Source organism: Falco punctatus, assembly GCF_963210335.1.
Source record: "Falco punctatus genome assembly, chromosome: 2".
In the NCBI taxonomy this organism is placed as follows: Eukaryota; Metazoa; Chordata; class Aves; order Falconiformes; family Falconidae; genus Falco; species Falco punctatus.
In genome coordinates, this window is record NC_137581.1 from 72037276 (window position 1) to 72056389 (window position 19114).

Consider the following 19114-nt stretch of genomic DNA (forward strand, 5'->3'; position numbering starts at 1 on the left):
CTTCACACAGATTTTTTTTGGAGGAGAGTATTATATACAGCAGTAGGACTGGGAAGAAAGAGTAGTTGTATTCAGCAGGACAGTTTGTATGCACATATGTATACAAATAAACAAAACATTCTTGATTGTGCCACCAAATACTATAATAGTATTTTTTCCCAAAAGTTTTATTTTTAGAATTAATTTTGTAGGGCAATTGTGTGCATGGACATTGATCCATCTCCTGAGTACATTCAAAGCACTCCAGACACTTAACAGAAGATATAGGATACAGACAGTGAAATTATTAAAGCTGAATCAAAAGTAACTGTCTTTAAAAGTGCCTTTGAAAGTAGCATATAATGAATTGGCTAGGACACAAGAAATATTGACTAGTGGGTTTCAAATTACTACAGGACACAATTAATTTAAAAGTTGAAAAAAATGGGTCTTTTATTTATTTAATTTCAGTTCCTCATTAAATCTTCCAGTACACAAATTATGTGTGCCAATAATTCGGGGGGGGGGGGGGGGGGGGGGGGGGATCAATATAAATAAATTAGATCTATGAACAAATTAATTGGTTTTCCAAATTCAATACTAAATGCCAAAATCAGAGGATGAAATAACTTTTATCTGCTGGAAGCATAGTCATTACCTTTTAAAAGCAGGCAATAGTTAACTAAACTGTCATTTTACAAAAATTTTTTTGAAAATGAGTTCACTAAGGAAGAACAAAGAGAATAAATGCAAAATTTTTTAATGGTGATGAAAAAAAAATAGCTTCAAGTAAAAATATATTCCTCAATATTGTATTCTTCTTGCTACTACACAAGAAAAAAACCCAAACAACTTAATGTCTTTCTGTTCTGTTGTTAGGAAAAAGTCTTGGTCTTACTTGACTTTAAAAAACCTGTTGCCTTCAGACAGCCTGGGATCCAGTCTTTGCTTTTGACACTTTAATCTGTCAATATTTGATTTTTATTGTGAGTGTTTATGAATACTTATAAGTGGGTATGATTTTTACAAGCACAAACAATGCTGTTGGCATTGGATTTCTTTTTTTCACTGTATACTGGTATAACCATTTTTCTGTGATAATGGAAAACTTAAGCAATAATTTGGCACTCATGGTGTGCATGCATTTCTGGAAAATTTGCTTTTCAAGCGTAAGTGCTGAAAGCCAAATCTAGACTGTACTGTGCTTGTATACACAGGCATGCACACACAGAGACACATCCTATAATGCCAAAAGCAATTATGAAGTCAGAACCAGAGATATTTGGGACACAAAAAGCTTTTTTGTTATATATAAATAGTATGTAATGTAAAGTAATAGATTTTTTTTTTCACTATCTATTACATAAGACCCTTGCCTGTGTCTGGATGTCTTATAGCTACTATGGCAATACACGTAAAGATGACACCTCTGAAGACCTGTTTGCATTTCTTGTGTGGTTAAACATGCAGTTTATGCAGAAATTATGTATGTAATGAGTGCCTGTTACCACTCCAAGGACACTCAATTTATTTGGGATGAGATGCAAATATGCTGAACACATGCTCCCATCCAAGCATGGCATCTTGGTTATCTAGGTATCGTGATGAAGAAACTTAAATGCCAGAGCAGCATAGAGGAATATAAGAGAAGCATTTAAGTGACAGCATGACCTTGATCATTTTGTTCTTGCTTTTGGCTTGGAAGCATTTGTCCTAGAGTGCTATGGAGCAAAGATTGTTCCTGGAAATGAAAACTATTGATGCATGCTGATTGACACATTTTGGAGGAGCCAGAATAAGCCTGCAATAAGTCCTCAGCATTTCTTCATTGTTTATAATGTACCAAAACACAGCACTGTACTAGCTACTAAGAAGAAACTTTCCATCCCAGCCAAAACCAGGGCAATGCTGAAGAAGATAAAGCCATTTTAAATGATACTTTCGTGACTTTCATTCCTTCTACACTTCCCTTCAAGAAAACTGCAAAATCCTGTTGTTACCCTTGCCTTTTCTGTTTTAATAATAGCTCCTTATTGAATCATGACCACCTGTGAGCGCATTCAGTTATTTCTTCTACCATTTTGCTTAGGTTTTTGATCTTCCACAGTTCAAACCTCCTCTATACCTGGACTGGCTGGAGACCAAGTATCTAGGCAAGTCATGTTAGGATGGGATACCAGCTTTGTAGATAGACCAGCTGGTGTAGTATTAGTAATAGACAGCCTACTTCAAGGAATCATGATCCATCTGTTTTCATTTTAGTAATGCGAATAAGAAGATAGCTTGAACTTCCACTGGGCAAGTCTCTGAGGGGTTGGGATGATGGCCAGGGATGTGAAAAGTCCTAGTTCACAGGACTCTTCTGTCTGATTTTGAAGAAAAATTCTACCCTGAATTAGACAGGGCTGGGCTTTGCACCACAGTCTCTGTTTCTGTCTGATTCTGAGCTGACATATTCTTTCCAGATAGTCCAAAATCTGGAACCAAAAATCATCTCTTGAATCTGAAACTCGCATGTCCCCAGCTAACATCAGCACTACCATGCTAGCATGTGGCACTGCCAATAAACCTCCAGTGAACATTTTGCAAAAACTTCTGTACATACTAACTTTGATGAAATTTTGTTCTTTTCAATTTTTTTTATTTTTTTTTGCCAGCTGTCTGCCCAATGTATTCAACAACAGGAGTGGCCACCTGCTTGAGCTAATTGTTTTCAACTACTACAGTTCTACCTTGATATCAAAGGGAAGAATTGTAAATGAAGGCAATTATGCAGGAAAGACACCATCTTAGATGACTGACAGTCAGAGGCCAAACTGGTAGAAAGTTTTTAGCTTACTAAGAAAGCAGAGAAACCTAGTTCAGGAAGGAAAAAATGGAGCTTTGGGAAGCAAAGATCAGAAAACAGGTTGGGGGGAAATGAAGAGAGAATGGCAGGATTAAATAGGGTCTTCTCTTGGCTTCCAAATAAAATTAAAACAATAAAAAATCACTGAAGATCAGAAGTTTAGTTTGCTCACTATTAAGTAAACTTGATTTAGTAGGATAATAAGGAAGATGCCTCAGTGTACTCTCTGTGGTCTTGCTGATCAATAAAGAAATACTTACAACACACTGTGTGAGTCATCATTCTAATGACTAGGACTTTTTTCTGTAATTAAACTCTCATAACAACATGGATAAACTCTGCCACTCCTCATTATTCTGCAGTTCTAGTGATAGACAATTAATGTGTAACCCTCACTCACATGCTGAAATTGCTTTGCATATGCATTGTAGTTTCATATTGCAGTCTTTGTAAAGTCATTCTTTGTTTAACTTTTTTCTAAGATAATTGGGACTGTAGCACTTTTTAACCTCAGAGTATAATGGGAGGATAAATGAAAATGTGTGATAAGATAATATAGTATGGTTTGAGTAAATAAATTATTTCTAGTATATAATTTTATCTTTTTAAAATATTTTCTTAAAAAAACAACCAACAACCAGTTGCATTCTGCCCAAACATTTCACCTTTAAGGGAGCTGTTCTTGGTGCATTATAGACAAAAATCTGGAAACTTGGTCAATTATGTCCTTAGTCTTCAAAAGACAAAGGAAATAGGCTATAGTTTAATGTTGTTCATTAAAATCCACGGCACTTATTCCTTTAAAAATCATAATTGTTCTAAATAGTGTCCTACTTTTAAACTAGAAACTTAAGCTAATGTAAGTCCTATGGGTCACAGACAGCAGTCATCTTGGTTTCGGGGGAAGCATTGCTATGCTATTCCTATTATTCCAGATTTTCTGCCTCAAGGTGCATCTTCTGCTCTCATTATAGAAAACTGGTCAGCCACTATTTTGCCTCGAGATTATTTTCATTATTTCAGTGAACTGATGGTCTGGTGGTTCAGTGAAAAGTTTGTCTGCCTTCCTGGGAAATTATTTAAGCTGTTAGAAAGTAGAATTTCTCTCTGGGTTTCAAAGTGAAGTTTTTTGGTATTAGTTATTCCAGTGGTCCCTCGCTAGGCAATCACTGTGTGACTACTTTTAAACCAAGTACACTGATTTAATGATATGCAGTTTGGAAAGAGTTTTTTCCCACCTTGACTGTACTGTAGGGCTTTGTCACACAGTCAGCCCCAGCTCATCTTCTACCAGTGGTAATAGTGGCACATGGAGCTCTGAAGGTTGGCGAAGGAGCAAGGAGGCGCTGTGTAGAGTTCTTGAAAGCTTTTTCTCTCCTATGGGTGGCTCATGCCTGCAAGACATACAGAATGAATTGTAAACCAGGTCTTTTAGAAGAGAGGAGAGTTTATTTGTACAAATTACTTTGTGTGTATAAAGTCAGAAAAGTATGTACCATGGGTACTTTCCTTTAAGCTGCAGATAAGTGCTTTTAGATACGTAGATAATAATTACTTCTGGAAGAAGTAATTTATGTAATAACAGTAGAAGTAGTAGTAGCAGTAGCAGCAGCAGCAGCAGCAGTAGTAGTAGTAGTAGTAGTAATAATAATAAATAATAATAATGCTGTTTAGAGTAATGTAATGAGGAAAGTAGCCATAGCGTATACATGCTGGCTCTTCTACATGCAAAGAGACAATTCAGGAATCTCAGCACAAGTTGACTTGGCAGAGGATAGAAGCACTGAAGTGGTAATTTAGTTGAAAATTGTAATTTACTGTAGTTATTAGAAAAATGCATTCAGTACATGTTGTACAGAAACATGTTTGCCTCTGACAGCAGTCACATCAGTGCTTCCAGCGGGGTCTCTATATTTCAGCAGTGGCAATTTCCTCCTCCCACTAAGCATCATCATCAGCATTCACTGTCTCTGAGCTGCATCCTCTCTAAGTGTGGTTAGAGTACTGTAGGAGAACCAGCAGATTCTCCTCTTCCACTTTGCATTAGTAATTCCACTGAACCAAGCTGTTCTCCCAAACTCTTTGTATATTATCTGTCAGTGTGTTCCCATAAGTTGAGTACAGTATGTAAGTCCGCATGCACAGCTGCTGCCTGTATGACTGGGTCTGCCTTCTTCATTGTGAGAATTTTTGTATGGATCTCAGACAAGAAAATAGGTTAGTGGCTAAATGAATGCAGCTGCTCACTATCCTAGGATTTCATTTTCCTTGGGTGCTTCTTAGACATCTATGGGTCTTTGTTGGATACTTGGGAATTTGCAGCTCCTTGTAAAATTTGACCAGGTCACAGTTCCTTTATTTAACTTGCTGGAAGGATGTTCTGCAGAGAAAATTAAAATTTCTGTTGTAATAAACAGCAGGGGAGGGAAGGAAGGACGGACAGACAGAAGGAAGGATGGACGGACAGATGGATGGAAGGAAGGAAGGAGAAAGAGGGAGGAGAACAGAGGAACAAGCAGAGAAGGAGTTGTGCATATCCTCAAGGATGAAGGTGTCGAGTTTAACCATGAAACAAATCAGGAAAATTAACTAAAATGCCCTTTAAAAGGTTAAGAAGGTTATTATATTTAGGTAAAATAACCTTAGCACCCTCACAGAAGTGGCCAGTTTAGCTTGCACCATAGAATCAAGGGGTGTGATTGACTCCTTGGATCACCTGCAAGTGTCTACAATGTCTTCATCCACATCTGAGCCAATCACTCTCCTTTTTTTAATCACAGGAGAGAAATGGAAATATTTTGAGTACATTCACCTCCTTGTAAACTGGACCTCTAAAACAGATTAGACCAACTATATACTGAAAGTTTACCAATTTATCTTTGTTAAGTATAGAAAGAAGGCCGCAGTGTGCAGATCATCTGTAGAATTTACCTTCTAGATGTCTAAAATCAGGGGAAATGAATCCTGCCTGAAAGATACTGAATCAGTTCCTGACTAAATGTGATGAAGGACTCTATGTCATTTAACCTCTGCGTCAGTTCCTATCTGCTAAACAGTTGAAATGCACCGTAATTTTCTCCCACTCTCAGTTTCTCAGGTTTATTTCAGTTGAAGACCTTGGAAGCAGGGACTGTGCCTTATTTTCCCAGTATCTTACTGTCCGGTATCTAGCCCCAGTCTTATTTGCTGTGCTGGTTATCACAGTCATACTATTCAGAGGAGCAGTGGTCCGTGTATGTACTTGAATTGTGTGTACCATATATAGCTGTACACAATAAGAAGTCTGCAGATTGCTTTGCTTTATACTATTCTCAGGCACCTTATCCATAGATGTGCAGTTTTAAATATAATAACTGAGTAAGGGAAATGTAAAGGCTTGGCACATTTGCTATAGAGTCTTTGTTTTCCTTTATTGCTCATCCTTCTGCCTTGATAGACAATGTTTGAAACATTATCATAACTTTTTTTCCATGGTTGTTGGGTTGGTTCCTGTCAGTAAAAGCACTGGTTTACACATCTTCTGACTACTTACACCTATTTCTATGAAATGATCTCAGTTGCTGTGATATAAATCTTTCTTCTGTGTGACAAACCAGATTAGGGAACTGATGTAGTTTAACAATAAGCCCGCAGAACCAACAGTTACTAACCCACATGAGTTCCCTGGTGCCACTCCCTGCATGGAGAAATGTGCTGGGGATTAGTGGAATGAAGAGAATCCCTAGCCTGTGAGCAGCCCACAAGGCTCACTACGTCATGATGTACTTCAAAATACTTCCTACTTGTAACAGCAGCGAGCTCTTTCATTACAGCTCTGTCCCATAATGCCAAATACATAAGGCATGTGAAATGACTGTCCAGCTTCTTGGGGTCACAAGGTTTTTGCTGGCACAGTACTTGTGAAAATGTACACATTCAGCTAACAGAGGCTTGATGGAAGCTGCCACAGGTCTACCAACCTTTTCCAAATATATCTATCTATCTCAAACTGATGTACTTAACACATATAAACTTTTCCTTTTGACTCATTGTTCTAAGTTTCTCTCCCCAAATCCCAGCCTCAGACTTTTATTTACCTTTGACTTTGTAGCTTATGGTAGTTCACTCATTTTGCAGTGGCCTTCAGAGATTCTTTGGGTGGAAGTTATTCATACTGAATTAATTTCTTTTCTATGTAATATTTAGCTATAGTAAAAATATCCACTATGTTAGATATATTTGTCCATATGCTCTCTGTTACTAGAAGATCAAGCTTTAATTTGTCTCAACTAATGAACCCATTATGCCTCTATTTGGGTGAGCTGTATGTATATTCTTTGGGAGATTCATCTCTGTGCTACCAATTTCTTCAGTCTTCTGATGGTTTGGTGTAACAAGACAGATATAAATACTACATATTGCAAATATCATATTCTAGAAAGTCAAGGTTTGTAACAAGAAGCAATATAATTTATTATGTCAAGTCTGATGTAGTCAGACAAAACCCCACAAAGGTTCTCAGGCACATAAACTCTTCACATCTGAAATGGAAGCAACATACTTCAGGTGACATACAGAACCTGGTCTCAGCACAGTTTCATTCCTATTAATCACTGTGTCTGAGAGAACAGGATAGTTAACATCCATGAAGCTGAGGGAGCTGTTAGTAAGGACAGGGGTGATGAGGTCAGTAGCCTCTACTGAGTAGACAAAGAGGGGCAGATTATTGTCCCCTGTGAAGTCACAAGGGTTTGCAGAAGAGATACTGTGATGAAAATCATACAATGTGAGGTAAACTAGCCGCCTTACTGAGCTCTTGATTTTATGATTTTTACTATCCAGCAGAATAATAAAATTTATATCCAGACTCACCTTCTGAAGGCTTACAGATACCAGAAGTGACCACAATGGCTTTGAAATGGAGGAATGCTGATAAAAAGACTTTTGATTTTTAATGATGAATCCTTTAAAAGCATGCAGTCTGACCTCTCTCAACAGCATTAAAGCTCTAGTGTCTATAAATGACTTCTTATGTAAAGGCATACTCATGTGCATGCTACACTTGCCATAAAGACCCCTACTGCCTGATTCATATCTCAAAAGAAGATAACAGTCACTCAAACCTGAAATTAGGGCAGGGAAGACATAGTCTGCCGAAGGAGGGATTTTTTGTGGCTTGGTTACAGAATCTGGTAAATGATAGTAGCTTTATGTTTGTGGCCATGGAGCCATCCAGAAATATCAAGCCTGAAAATTCAAGATGCCTTTCAAAAAGTTACTCATCCAAAATGATTGGTGACAGCTTCTGCCTGTCCAAATAGATCACCATTTCCACAGCGACCTAAAACTAAAGGAATGGAAAAGTTCATTTAAATTCTATTTCATGCGAGCATTTACTGCACAGATGCTCTTGAAACAGTAAGTAATATTTCATATGCAGTGATTTTATGAACTTTAAAAAAATAGCAGATCAGTGAACAACTGTCTGTATCTCACCATAATGTCAATGTATTTTTTGTGCTATTATTGCAGGTGATTATGTAGTCATGACTATATACTTCGACTTAAGTAGAAGAATGGGATACTTTACTATTCAAACATACATTCCCTGTATATTAACAGTTGTTCTTTCCTGGGTATCCTTTTGGATTAAGAAAGATGCCACTCCAGCAAGAACAGCACTAGGTAAGTTGTTAATAATTCTGTTTTCTGCTCTTTCTGTAGTTTACTATCATTTGAAAATGTCAGCTTCCTTTGTAAGAGACCGCTAGCTATATGATTTGGATTATTGCTACCACATCCTGCAGCCCCAGATCATCACTGAAGCCTCTGGTTTTCTGCCTTTAACAGGGTAATTAGAAGTAAGCTACCTTGACCCTTTGGAATGACACTGCCACCTACTTTGCATAATATTCTAGAATTAATGTCTGCCTTCTTGTTCTCACCATGATATTTTAGTGACATTTTTAAAGAACAAATTAATTGCACTGGTGGCTTCCTTCCTTTCTGAAACTCTCCCCCAGAGTGTATTATGTCTTATATGTACAGAAAACTATGGGATATAATATTAACTCATGCCAACTATTTTAGCTTGCATGCTTGAAATTAAGCTCCACACTGGGTGTAGAGCTATTTTTCATATATTGTGGAGGTTTATGCTGGTATTGATTTTCCAGCAATTCATTAATGTTAGGACCAGCATGTGCATTTTGGCATCATGCTTTAGGATACACTTAGAAATTTTGACTGTCCATTCTTATGCCTATTGGAAAACCAGCATCAAGACCTTAGGGCTATATAATACCCAATTATAGGCGTACATCAGAACTGAAGGAATAAAAAACATTTTAGTCCAGATTGTTGCCAGGACTGCCAATACAAACTGATTCAGAAATCTACCAGTCTAGGAAAAACGGGATGCTATGTCAAAGTTTACATGTCCATTTTCAAGCACAGAGGTTACAGTTTCCATCTATTCATTGCTTACTCCTGCTGGAGTTCGTTACCATCTCCAGTTAACCAGCTTGGACTCTCTAAATCATTTCAGTTAAAAAGAACAAAATATTTAAAACTGACTTGCCTGACTTTTTGGACTGAAATCAGACAGGTAGCATTGCAGGAGCAACTGAGTCCCCAGATTTGAGAGGGTGATACTGCTGCTGGAGGGCAAGGACCATGAACAGGCTGCAGCTCCCTGGTGGACACATGAAGGCAGCCTGCAGCAGGCATGGTATTCTCGAGTGCTGCCCTCATTCAGCCACAGTATAGGAGAGGTCTTTTGTACAAATCATGTCTGTTTCCCCCTTCCCTAAACAGCTGATCAAGAGTTATCAGTACTCTTCCTCCTTTTTCATCCAAGTAACTAATGGTTTACCAGAAACAGTGGTTACTTATATGTGAAACCATTTCTGTTCTCTCCCTTTCAAACACCATGTAGAGGCGCTCTACTTGAACTCAGGATGAAGACAGCTTGTTTGACAGCACAGTCTTTGTACAGTTGTTCAGAATGACTTGTCCTGTTTCAGTCTGTCTCTCTCCTGCATCAATAAATCTGAGCATCCACCAATTTTGAGGGTGCTATGGTTTCTAGGATAAATCCCTTGAAGGCCCTGAATGATTAAAAGAAAACTGAAGTGCTGAAGAGACTTTGGAATCCACTCTGAATGGGATTTTAGCTGCTAAGACTCTTTAACTTGTCCAGATACCTGATCCCATTTTCTAAGCCACTCATTCATGAAAAAAAACATGCAGACATTTATTCAGGGTGCACTAGGCCCAGGTTACAAACATTCTTCCTTCCAAAACTTCTAATGCTTCAATAGCTTAGTAACTTTCAGCTGAATGATAGAATAAATAAATTACCAAAATTATCCTCTAAGTGTAACTCCCTCACTAGCCACAGCTTTACTTAAGCTGACTATATGCCAGCCATTCCTGCTACCAGTCCTCAGGCATCTTCCTAGGAGGAGGTTGTATCAGCTTTAATTTTCAGTGAGTGACAAGGGGCATCATTCCAAACCAAGAGCTGCTCAGTGACATGGAGCTATGGAACAGGATCGGTAGAAAGAAAAGTCTCAGGGAACCTGTAATAAGACAACTACAAGCAGCCAACACTGGTTCACACTTTACAGATAATTCTGTATTAAACCTCATTTTGTGTGAGGTCAGCACAAGATCATAACCTGCTGGATTTGCTCCAGGAGTTTGTAAAAAAAAGTGCAGCACTTTTGACCATTATAAGTCATGTGGCATCATGTGGGTCCAGTTTTCTGAGGCTATTTTCTGAGAAAAGAATATTCAGCCCTCACTCCCTTCATCTGAGTGCCAAAGTGCCTTTACACTGTGGCTCTCCAGCAATGATGACCCTAAGACTTCTCGAGACATTCTGTGACCCTCTCCACCTCCAGGTCAGCACAAAGACTATACAAAAGTGAAGCCAAAGCAGCAGTACAACTGCATGTTCCTGGCTGTGTAGACTTGCCTCTGACGGACAGAAAACTGAGCAATAGGCCTTTAGTATACTTCTCTGCTGAACTCTTTTATTCTTAAATTGGGTGACTCAGTGGAGATAAAAAATTACTATCCTTCATCTTTTTAAATAGACATCTGAAGCCCCATAAGTGTGCAGAGACTCACACAGCATCCATCTGGGTTATCCTTCTTAATGCATAACAGAAAAGGGAGAAAAGACATCTAGCAGTTTGCATTACTGACTTTGCGTAAGCAGTGTTCATACCCTGTCCCTGAGGGTGGTTCCCCACACCACACAGCTCCATTTTCCAATTAATTAGACATGGAAGTAGGTTACAGCACTAGTCACAACAGTGTGACTCTCCCTGCCTCACCCCCTCAGCCACCAAGAAATTCAGACAAAAAAATATATTCATATACTGAGGTCATGAATTTGAAGTAAGAACATAAAACTGAGATGTGATGTTCCAAGGCTATATTCAATGGCTATCATGACTAACTCCTAAAACTCTGATGAATAATTCAATTACTGGGCTAAAATATAACTTTTTCTATAAACAAAGTGAAACAACAATAAAATAATATATACATGGGTCACCTCTTTTTGTGCACAGAGTCCTGTTGCTCCCAAATCAGCAATGGCCTGTTGACTTTTGGGATGCAGTAAGCAGATGTTCCCAGTTTTCTGTAGGTCTGCTCATATAAGGCAACATATAAATCTGTCTGAGCAACAGCACATATCCACATTTGGATAGTGGCACATGGTAAAATTGTGAGTCATACAGCCAAAGGCAAACCACTGAAATTGCCCTGCTAATTAGTTGAAATGTATTGTAGACTCAGTGCACCAAACCTACTCTGAGTATAGCTGCATTAATGTAAAAAGCTAGCATCAGGGAAATATTTCACCCACAGAAATTAATGAGTAATTTCCTAAGCTATTGGCAACTATTCAGTTATGTGAAGGACAGGTTTTTCTCCTCTCTGATTACTAAAGTAATAAGCTATTTCTGTCCTGGAAAAAATAAATGCAGTCGGGGTATATGGCTGTGAGGGAAAAAAAATTGGACCGTAAGTCCAGAGGCATCGAAGTGCTCTTTAAAAACTTGGCATCACAGTCCCTTTTTCACATGCACTTTGAGTGGCTGAGGCCCAGAGTGGCAAAGTGACTCACTCCAGGCCACCTGAAAAGTCAGTGGAAAACTGGAAATGGAATTTGAATGTTAAATGGGAACTGTGTTTTGTGATCCTGGGTTATTCTGCCCTCCATGGAAAAAGAAAAAAAAATGGCACTCTGCTGTTTCTGCTTGTCCAGTAATCTTATCATCTAATCCCAGTGTTCATAGTCAAGAGCAGCCAGCAAGTGTCTGAAGAAAATTTACGATCTGGAAAGGAATAGGTTGTTTTCCTTGAAGATTAAGGGAATTAAGTTATACTGAAGCTTTCATCCCAGTTTCCCCCTACTTTTACAAAATGAGTGTAATATGTAATAGGATTAGGCAGTTACTACAGAGCAACTTCGAACTGTAGTTTAGAAAAATACAGTGGGTGTCAAGGTCAGCAGTGTGTTGATGTACAAAGAAGATACAGGTGATGTTTAGCAAAAAATGAAGGTTGCTTTCCTTGTCATTCTATCTTAACCCTCATTCACTAGAAAACCAAGTGAGTGCTCTAAACGGACCAGAAAGGTAGAGAAATTAAGTTTATAAACAAGTGATAGCATGGGTAAAAGCAGTAGATCTTTCCTGCAGTGTCCCACCAACATACTTTTAGGAAAATAAGAAAAAATGAGCCTTGCTGATCAAAGAGCTTCTAACACTGAACCTCCTGCTATGTCACTTTGCATATGATTGTCCAGGAAGGAGCTTTCAAACAGTAGTAATTTTAAATAACTGTTTAGGTCAATGATCTAAGGGTTAAAGTGTACTTATGCATTATTTACCCCCCCATAATTTCTTTCCCCAACAGTCTTTTTTGATTTATCAAATAGCATCTTTGGTATGAAATTTGCTCAGAGAATATAAATGTCACAAAACAGTATTTACACACAAACTTGTAAGCTCCCACTTACACTTGTCTACCTGAACATTCTGAAGTCAGGTTACTTCAAAGCTGTCCTTGGCTGATATAAAAATTCTGTTGAAATAGGTAGTTCATGAACACCGTGAATTCCAATAACAGATGCAAAGCTCACTTTGCCATACAAGCCTCCCCAAAGTGAGAGGCTTAACAATTTCATCTGGCAAGGCTTATTGCATTTGAAACCACTCCACAAACTGAAATATTCTTAGTATGAGAGATAAAATGAGCTAAGGATATAGAATCTAGATATTGTCTTTGGAAATAACTGGTGCTTCCTTTTATTCATATGTGCATATCTATAGTCCAACTTGTAAATTTATAGGAATACAAAACTGTATCACGTGCTGCAGCTTCTTTCTCTTTGCTCTCTGCCTGTATCCCCATAAGACTCATTTTAATATTTTAAAATTTGTGCCAATGTGTTAGATGTAAAATTGATACACTGGATAGAATTTTTATTATTTTAAAAAAACATTGTTTGTTTATGGTGTGAGCTGGAATCCAAGTTCAAGCCTCGGTTTAAATGAAGAATGATGCTTTTCTATTGGATTCTATGTCATAAAAATATTTTGTATAAAAAATAGAAGTAAAAATATGTTTGTTTTATCTTTGAATGTTTCTGTCTGTGTGCCCAGCAATCTTGTCTCATGCCCTCACCATAATTTGAGATGTGACATATAATACAGAAACTATGATGGCTTGTGATAATGCTAAACTTTCCCTTCCCTTAGGTTTTATATTCTGGTAGCAAAATGTGATTTGCTGTCAAACAGACTGAGGATGGACACTATTAATATCTTAAAATCAAAATAAATCTGACACCATTGCTGTGTCTATAAATTTGGTAGAACCTACTCTGTTTCAATCTGCTAAAATTAATCCAGAGCCACCCAAAACTCCCAGATCCTGTATCAATGAGGCATTTACAACATGATTTATTGGGCTGGTTTTGCTTAGTTATCACTTAGAGCTTCTAGGTGTTCACAGTCTCAAGGCATTCTGGCAGGCATTTCATATTCAGGCTTAAGGCATGGATATAGGACTCAAGCTGAGTTGAGGAAAGCATAGAGGTTAATGGTAATTTTTCTTTCACTTCTCTGCCTTTCTGTCCATAGTCACTTTGGAAGTTGGTCATCATTACAGAGACTTGCACAATATTCTTGTCACAAATAATACAAAGTTATACCTCCAGTTCAGTAAAAAGAGGGAAAACATTGCATTGTCAATACAGCATTCAGTAGAAAAATGGCAGACCTTTGCAAAAAAAAAAAAAGGGTTTGAGCATTATAAACTTTTTACTTTTTATTATTTTTTTTTAGCCTTTTAATAAAAAGAGCATCCTAGAGTAATCTGATATCCTATTACAGGATAAGCAGGAAATAAAAACTTTTCCCTGACTCCAGGTAAAAAGGACACTGCACATTGTGCTGGAAGAACACTATAGATTTAGAGTAATCTCTAAATGAAGGTAGTAAAATACCCAAGAGCAGGTGCATGTCCATGTAGCTCTGAAAAGGCCAGATTTCTGTTAGAAATCTAAATGTGGGTTAGAAAGTATTAAAGAACTTCATTTCATATTGTAGAGTATGTCATAGTCTGGATGCGGTTCTTCTGAAGTTAGTGACTGCCAAGGCCTGAGTCAGGATCATACAGAATGACTCATTAACCTATAGTGAGCCAGGGCCAAAGCAAACCTAGTGAGTCAACACCTTTTGCAGTTCAACATCTTTGTAGGCTTTGTCTCTGGAACTTTTCCTAAGCATCAGCTAGCTACAGAACTGATGCTGAGGGGTCTGGAGGGATTGCTGGATCATGGCAGCCACATGTGCTTATACTGGGAGGTGGCACAGATGGCAGGAAACAGAAAGCTATCTTCACAATAGATTTTAGATATCCAAGATACACATAAAGTCCGCATTTCCCACTTCCTATCAGCACCGCTTTCATCTTGGTTATTGGGTTGTGAGGTTTTCAGCATCTTTTGCTTATTTGTTTGTTTGTTTGTTTGTTTCTGGGTAGTGGATATTTAAGGAATACAATTAGTGATTATTCACTGTAGAAGGTTGAGCCCCAGGCAATAATCTGCCTTTTGGTTCTTCCAGGGACCTTCCGACTGTTGGAATGGGGAGGGTTATTCTTGTGAATCACTGTAGTTTCTATCAAATGCTACAAATCAAAGGTGGGCACTCCTTCATAAACGGAAAGTAGTCCAAAGTAATCCACAGATACTTCTTTCTCTCCAGAGTGCTGTTTGTGGGAAGTAATTTTACTATAAGGCATAGTTTCAGTCATCCCTTGCAATTTCAAACACTATGTACCATTGCAAAATATCACTTTAACTATAAAAAGAAAGATTACCTTATGGTTATGTTGTTTTTAGAGCAGATTCTGTCTTGAGACTTATTTGAGTGAAAGCTTTATTTTTCTTACTAAGCCATTGAGGAGTTTTATTTTGTTAGGTAAGAAGGCATGCAGTTCATAATGAATGATTAAAAGCATCAGCCCAAAGTGGGAATGAAAACTTCTGTTCCTCAGGAATGAAGACAAATTATATGAATTACCAGCAGCCAAATAACTGACACCCCACAGATTTCATTCTAGGACAAGTTTTATTGTTTCAGGATATTTCACACTAAGTATTTCCTATTATATTCATTATTCCCATATCTAATGTCTAAGATGTTATGCTTTGTATGAATTAAAAAGGCTATTTCCATTAAGGTTACATCTGAAGTTTGTATGAGAGTCTGTTTTCCCTTACTGAGAAGGAAAATAGCAGTGAAGGAATCCCAATGGTGTGAAAACACATTTTTAAAATTCATAGTCAGAGCTTCGCAGCAAAATTTCTTGGCCCCCGCCATTTTTTTATTTTCTTTTTTGAGCACAAGATTTTTCATGAGAGAAGTACTGTTGTGAAAAAGACCATGTTTCCTTCATTGTTTTCTAAGTTTCTTATTTTTTATTTTTCTAGGTTTAGTATCTTTTCTGCTTTATGCTTTTTTCAAAAATTTCTTCATTCTCTCCTTGTCCTGCACCGCCACCTCCAACCTAACTGGCATCAGAAAAAGGAATAGATGAGGAAAAGCATACTGAGATGCGTGGGAATGTCACTTTTGCAAAGATGAATATAAACAGCTGAGGAAATCTTTGTTTGCAAAATACCACTGCCTCTACTGATGTTGTTTTTCATTATTTTTATACTACCAAATGAAAATAATTAATTATTTGGGTACACTTTGGATTTCTGTTTTGTATGTTTGTTTCCAAAGATTCTTCTGTGACATGGAGAGATGATGTTGCATACAATTAAATCAAGTTTCTCTTTGCAGGCATCACCACAGTATTGACCATGACAACTTTGAGTACCATTGCGAGGAAGTCATTACCCCGTGTATCATATGTCACCGCGATGGATTTGTTTGTGACTGTATGCTTTCTATTTGTCTTTGCTGCTCTGATGGAGTATGCAACTCTCAACTACTACTCAAGTTGCAGGAAACCAAACTGTAGTAAGAAGAAAAAGTCGGTAAGATAAGAGCATTTAAATTTCTTTTCTAATATGTGCATGGCTCAGAGAACAGAGAATCATTCAATGACAGCCTGTAATCCCATGGTGCTCTGCTCCTCTGAGCTCTTCCCAGTTTGCAGTGTGGTCTGCCTTGAAAGCTGATGGAAAATAGTTACTCACAGTAACAGTAGAAGCAGTTATGTGCCTGTGGAGTGAGATCTGTTCCTAACAGAAGCAGCCTGCTGACTGTGAGACAGCAACCCTGCCTACGCGTCTTTTGTCCTCCAATTACTGCGCTGGTAGTCACAAAGGGCTCCCAGTGGAACAGACTGCATAGCTTGTTATACAAATATATGCACATCAATGTATATTCAAATGCATCTGTTGTTTCATGGCTTAACAGGTCTAGAAATATTTATGAACTTTATAAATAGGATTTCAATGTCTCCACTGGCAACCAGCACTTGTTTTTAGCCCTGTGCACAACGGAGCTTGTTCCTAAGTACAAAACCGGAGGTGGTCACTTAAGGAAAAGTTTTATAGATGGCTGCATGATACAATCAAAATGAACTTGCTAATGATGAAACTAAAATTGCTATCCTATAGAAAAATTGAATGAAAATGTCAGGAGTATCTTTGTGAGTAGGATGCATTTCCATACATGTGAATGAAGATGAGGAAAAGCATGCAACATTGATAAGATTTAAATTAACACAAGAACAAATGCTCACTTAGCTATTGTTTGCTAAATAAATAAATGTAATGGGTTGAATAAAGATTTAAAGTGGATGGAAACTAGGTGTGCATTCTGCTGAGGTTTCATGCAGTTTTAAAGTGTAGAGAATATGCTCAACATATACAATACTCAGCTTGAAGTGTTTTGTGGACAAATGCATTGAAAGGCTTTGTTTTAGGAATGCTATTGAACATAAGATGCATATGAAAAAATAAGTATGTTTTCTTCTGAGTAATTCTTTTGTTATCTTTATTTTAAGCTACCAGATGTCAGTTTTGGTCACGTGATGGTAAGTAAGCTTTTTTTTTCAGTGAGAGCAATAGAGGCATGAATGTATGGTTGACATTTACTGGCAGTAATTCCCAAGAAAGCTGTAACACTATATTATGCTTTATCCTGACTTCACTATAAAGTTTTGTTTTTTTCTTAAAAGGTCAGTTTGGGTTTGGCTGTGGCAGAGGAACATAGTTGCCTCTTTCTATAAGGATTTATCAGATGATTTGGGAGGGAGAAGGGTCAAGTGTAGAATATTGTCTGTTATTTTTACCTCAGAAATTTTGCATGCCTGCTTTATGTAATACTGCAGTTTCTCATTACATTTTATAGAAAAGTAGTAAGCACAGGTTATGTCATAAATTTGTATGAAGTTTTAACTGAGTTTCATATAAAATAATTTCTTTATGTATATCTGTAAAATCTTCAGCAAGCTTTCAGGTGGATTTTCAAAAAAATTAGGCAAACAAGTTTAACAGTTAGCTGTATTGTATCTACAAATGGAATAAATTCTCTTCCCAAACCTCTAGATAACTATACGTGTACAGTTGTAATAAAAGTTGAAACTGAGCACAAAATCGTTTATCTAAATGGTATGAAATCTGAAACTGGAATACATACTATAATACATATAACTATAACTATACAGATGGCTAGTTAATCAGCTGATTGGACGGCCTGCTTCCCATCTATCAGATCCTAATAACAACAAGGACAGAACTGAAACACTGCTTTTGCATTTCTTGGTTTGGATGTTGAAGCTGAAATTTATAATTTACAGCTTGCCTTGCCAGACCTCTCAGGTGGTACTGGGCTGGTGACCACTCCAGCCCTCCTCCCAACCCCAGCTCAGCAGGACGCACAGGACACACATGCACCTTCACCTGGTATCTAGTCATTTCAGGATGCCTCCTAGCTGACAGAGATTAAAGCAACCAGATTAATCGCTCTGTATTATCAGGGCATTTGTTTTATCTTCTGTCCTGAGCAGATAGTTGATACAAAAAAAAAACCAACAGAAAACCCCAGGCTATTGACAGATGAGAAAGTTTCCTTTGCAGAACCAGGGCATTTATTTATCTTCACTTACCAAAACTGTCTGGAGAGATCTAGCTTAGCCTTTCCTCTTTTTAACACCAATATTGTAGCCCCAAGTAGGAAATTTTCATAAAGGCCTACAATAAAGGAAATATATGTGACATAGTGCTATAGCAGAATTCCATGCATACTTTAGTCACACCTTTTTTCTCTCCTTAGCACTACAGTCAAAAAATGATTGCTTGTACAATAATGTTAGACTTTTTTCCCATGTGACAGCACATTGTAAAGCTCTGAAACCAGCCACCTGAAGCTTTACAAATGCAAGACCATGAGGGTGTAATTTCTGTCATCTAATCTCAGAGATAAAGCCATTCACAAGAAATAAATTTGCAATAATCTTCTTCTAACTGCAATCTGTTTACAGTCCACAGCACAATACACCTGAGAGATTTCAGCCATTTACTTATGATGAGATGAATTGTGTCCTAGAAGTAATTGGCTGGATACCATAGGGCAGTTGTTCAGATGTAGTTATTTATGTTGAAGATGCCAGTATCTAAGCAGAGGGATACCACATCAAGTTATTAGCTCAGGGACCAGCATTTTTAGAGGTGGGTAATATTATCGTGTGCCAAACCAAAGAATTTGTAGAAAGAAAATGAAGTCAACAGAAAAAGGAAAATTTCCACTGAGGGAC

General features: G+C 37.7%; 1 protein-coding gene across 2 annotated transcripts in view; it reads left to right on the top strand.

Moving 5' to 3' along the window:
- GABRG3 (gamma-aminobutyric acid type A receptor subunit gamma3) overlaps nt 1-19114 on the top strand; it is a 344678-nt gene that overhangs the window by 305464 nt on the left and 20100 nt on the right. For both annotated transcript variants that reach the window (XM_080377389.1, XM_080377388.1), the window contains 3 exons: nt 8339-8491; nt 16189-16385; nt 17363-17392. In XM_080377389.1, the coding sequence (XP_080233515.1) occupies nt 8339-8491; nt 16189-16385; nt 17363-17392 (380 nt within the window). The remainder of the gene's footprint in view (nt 1-8338; nt 8492-16188; nt 16386-17362; nt 17393-19114) is intronic.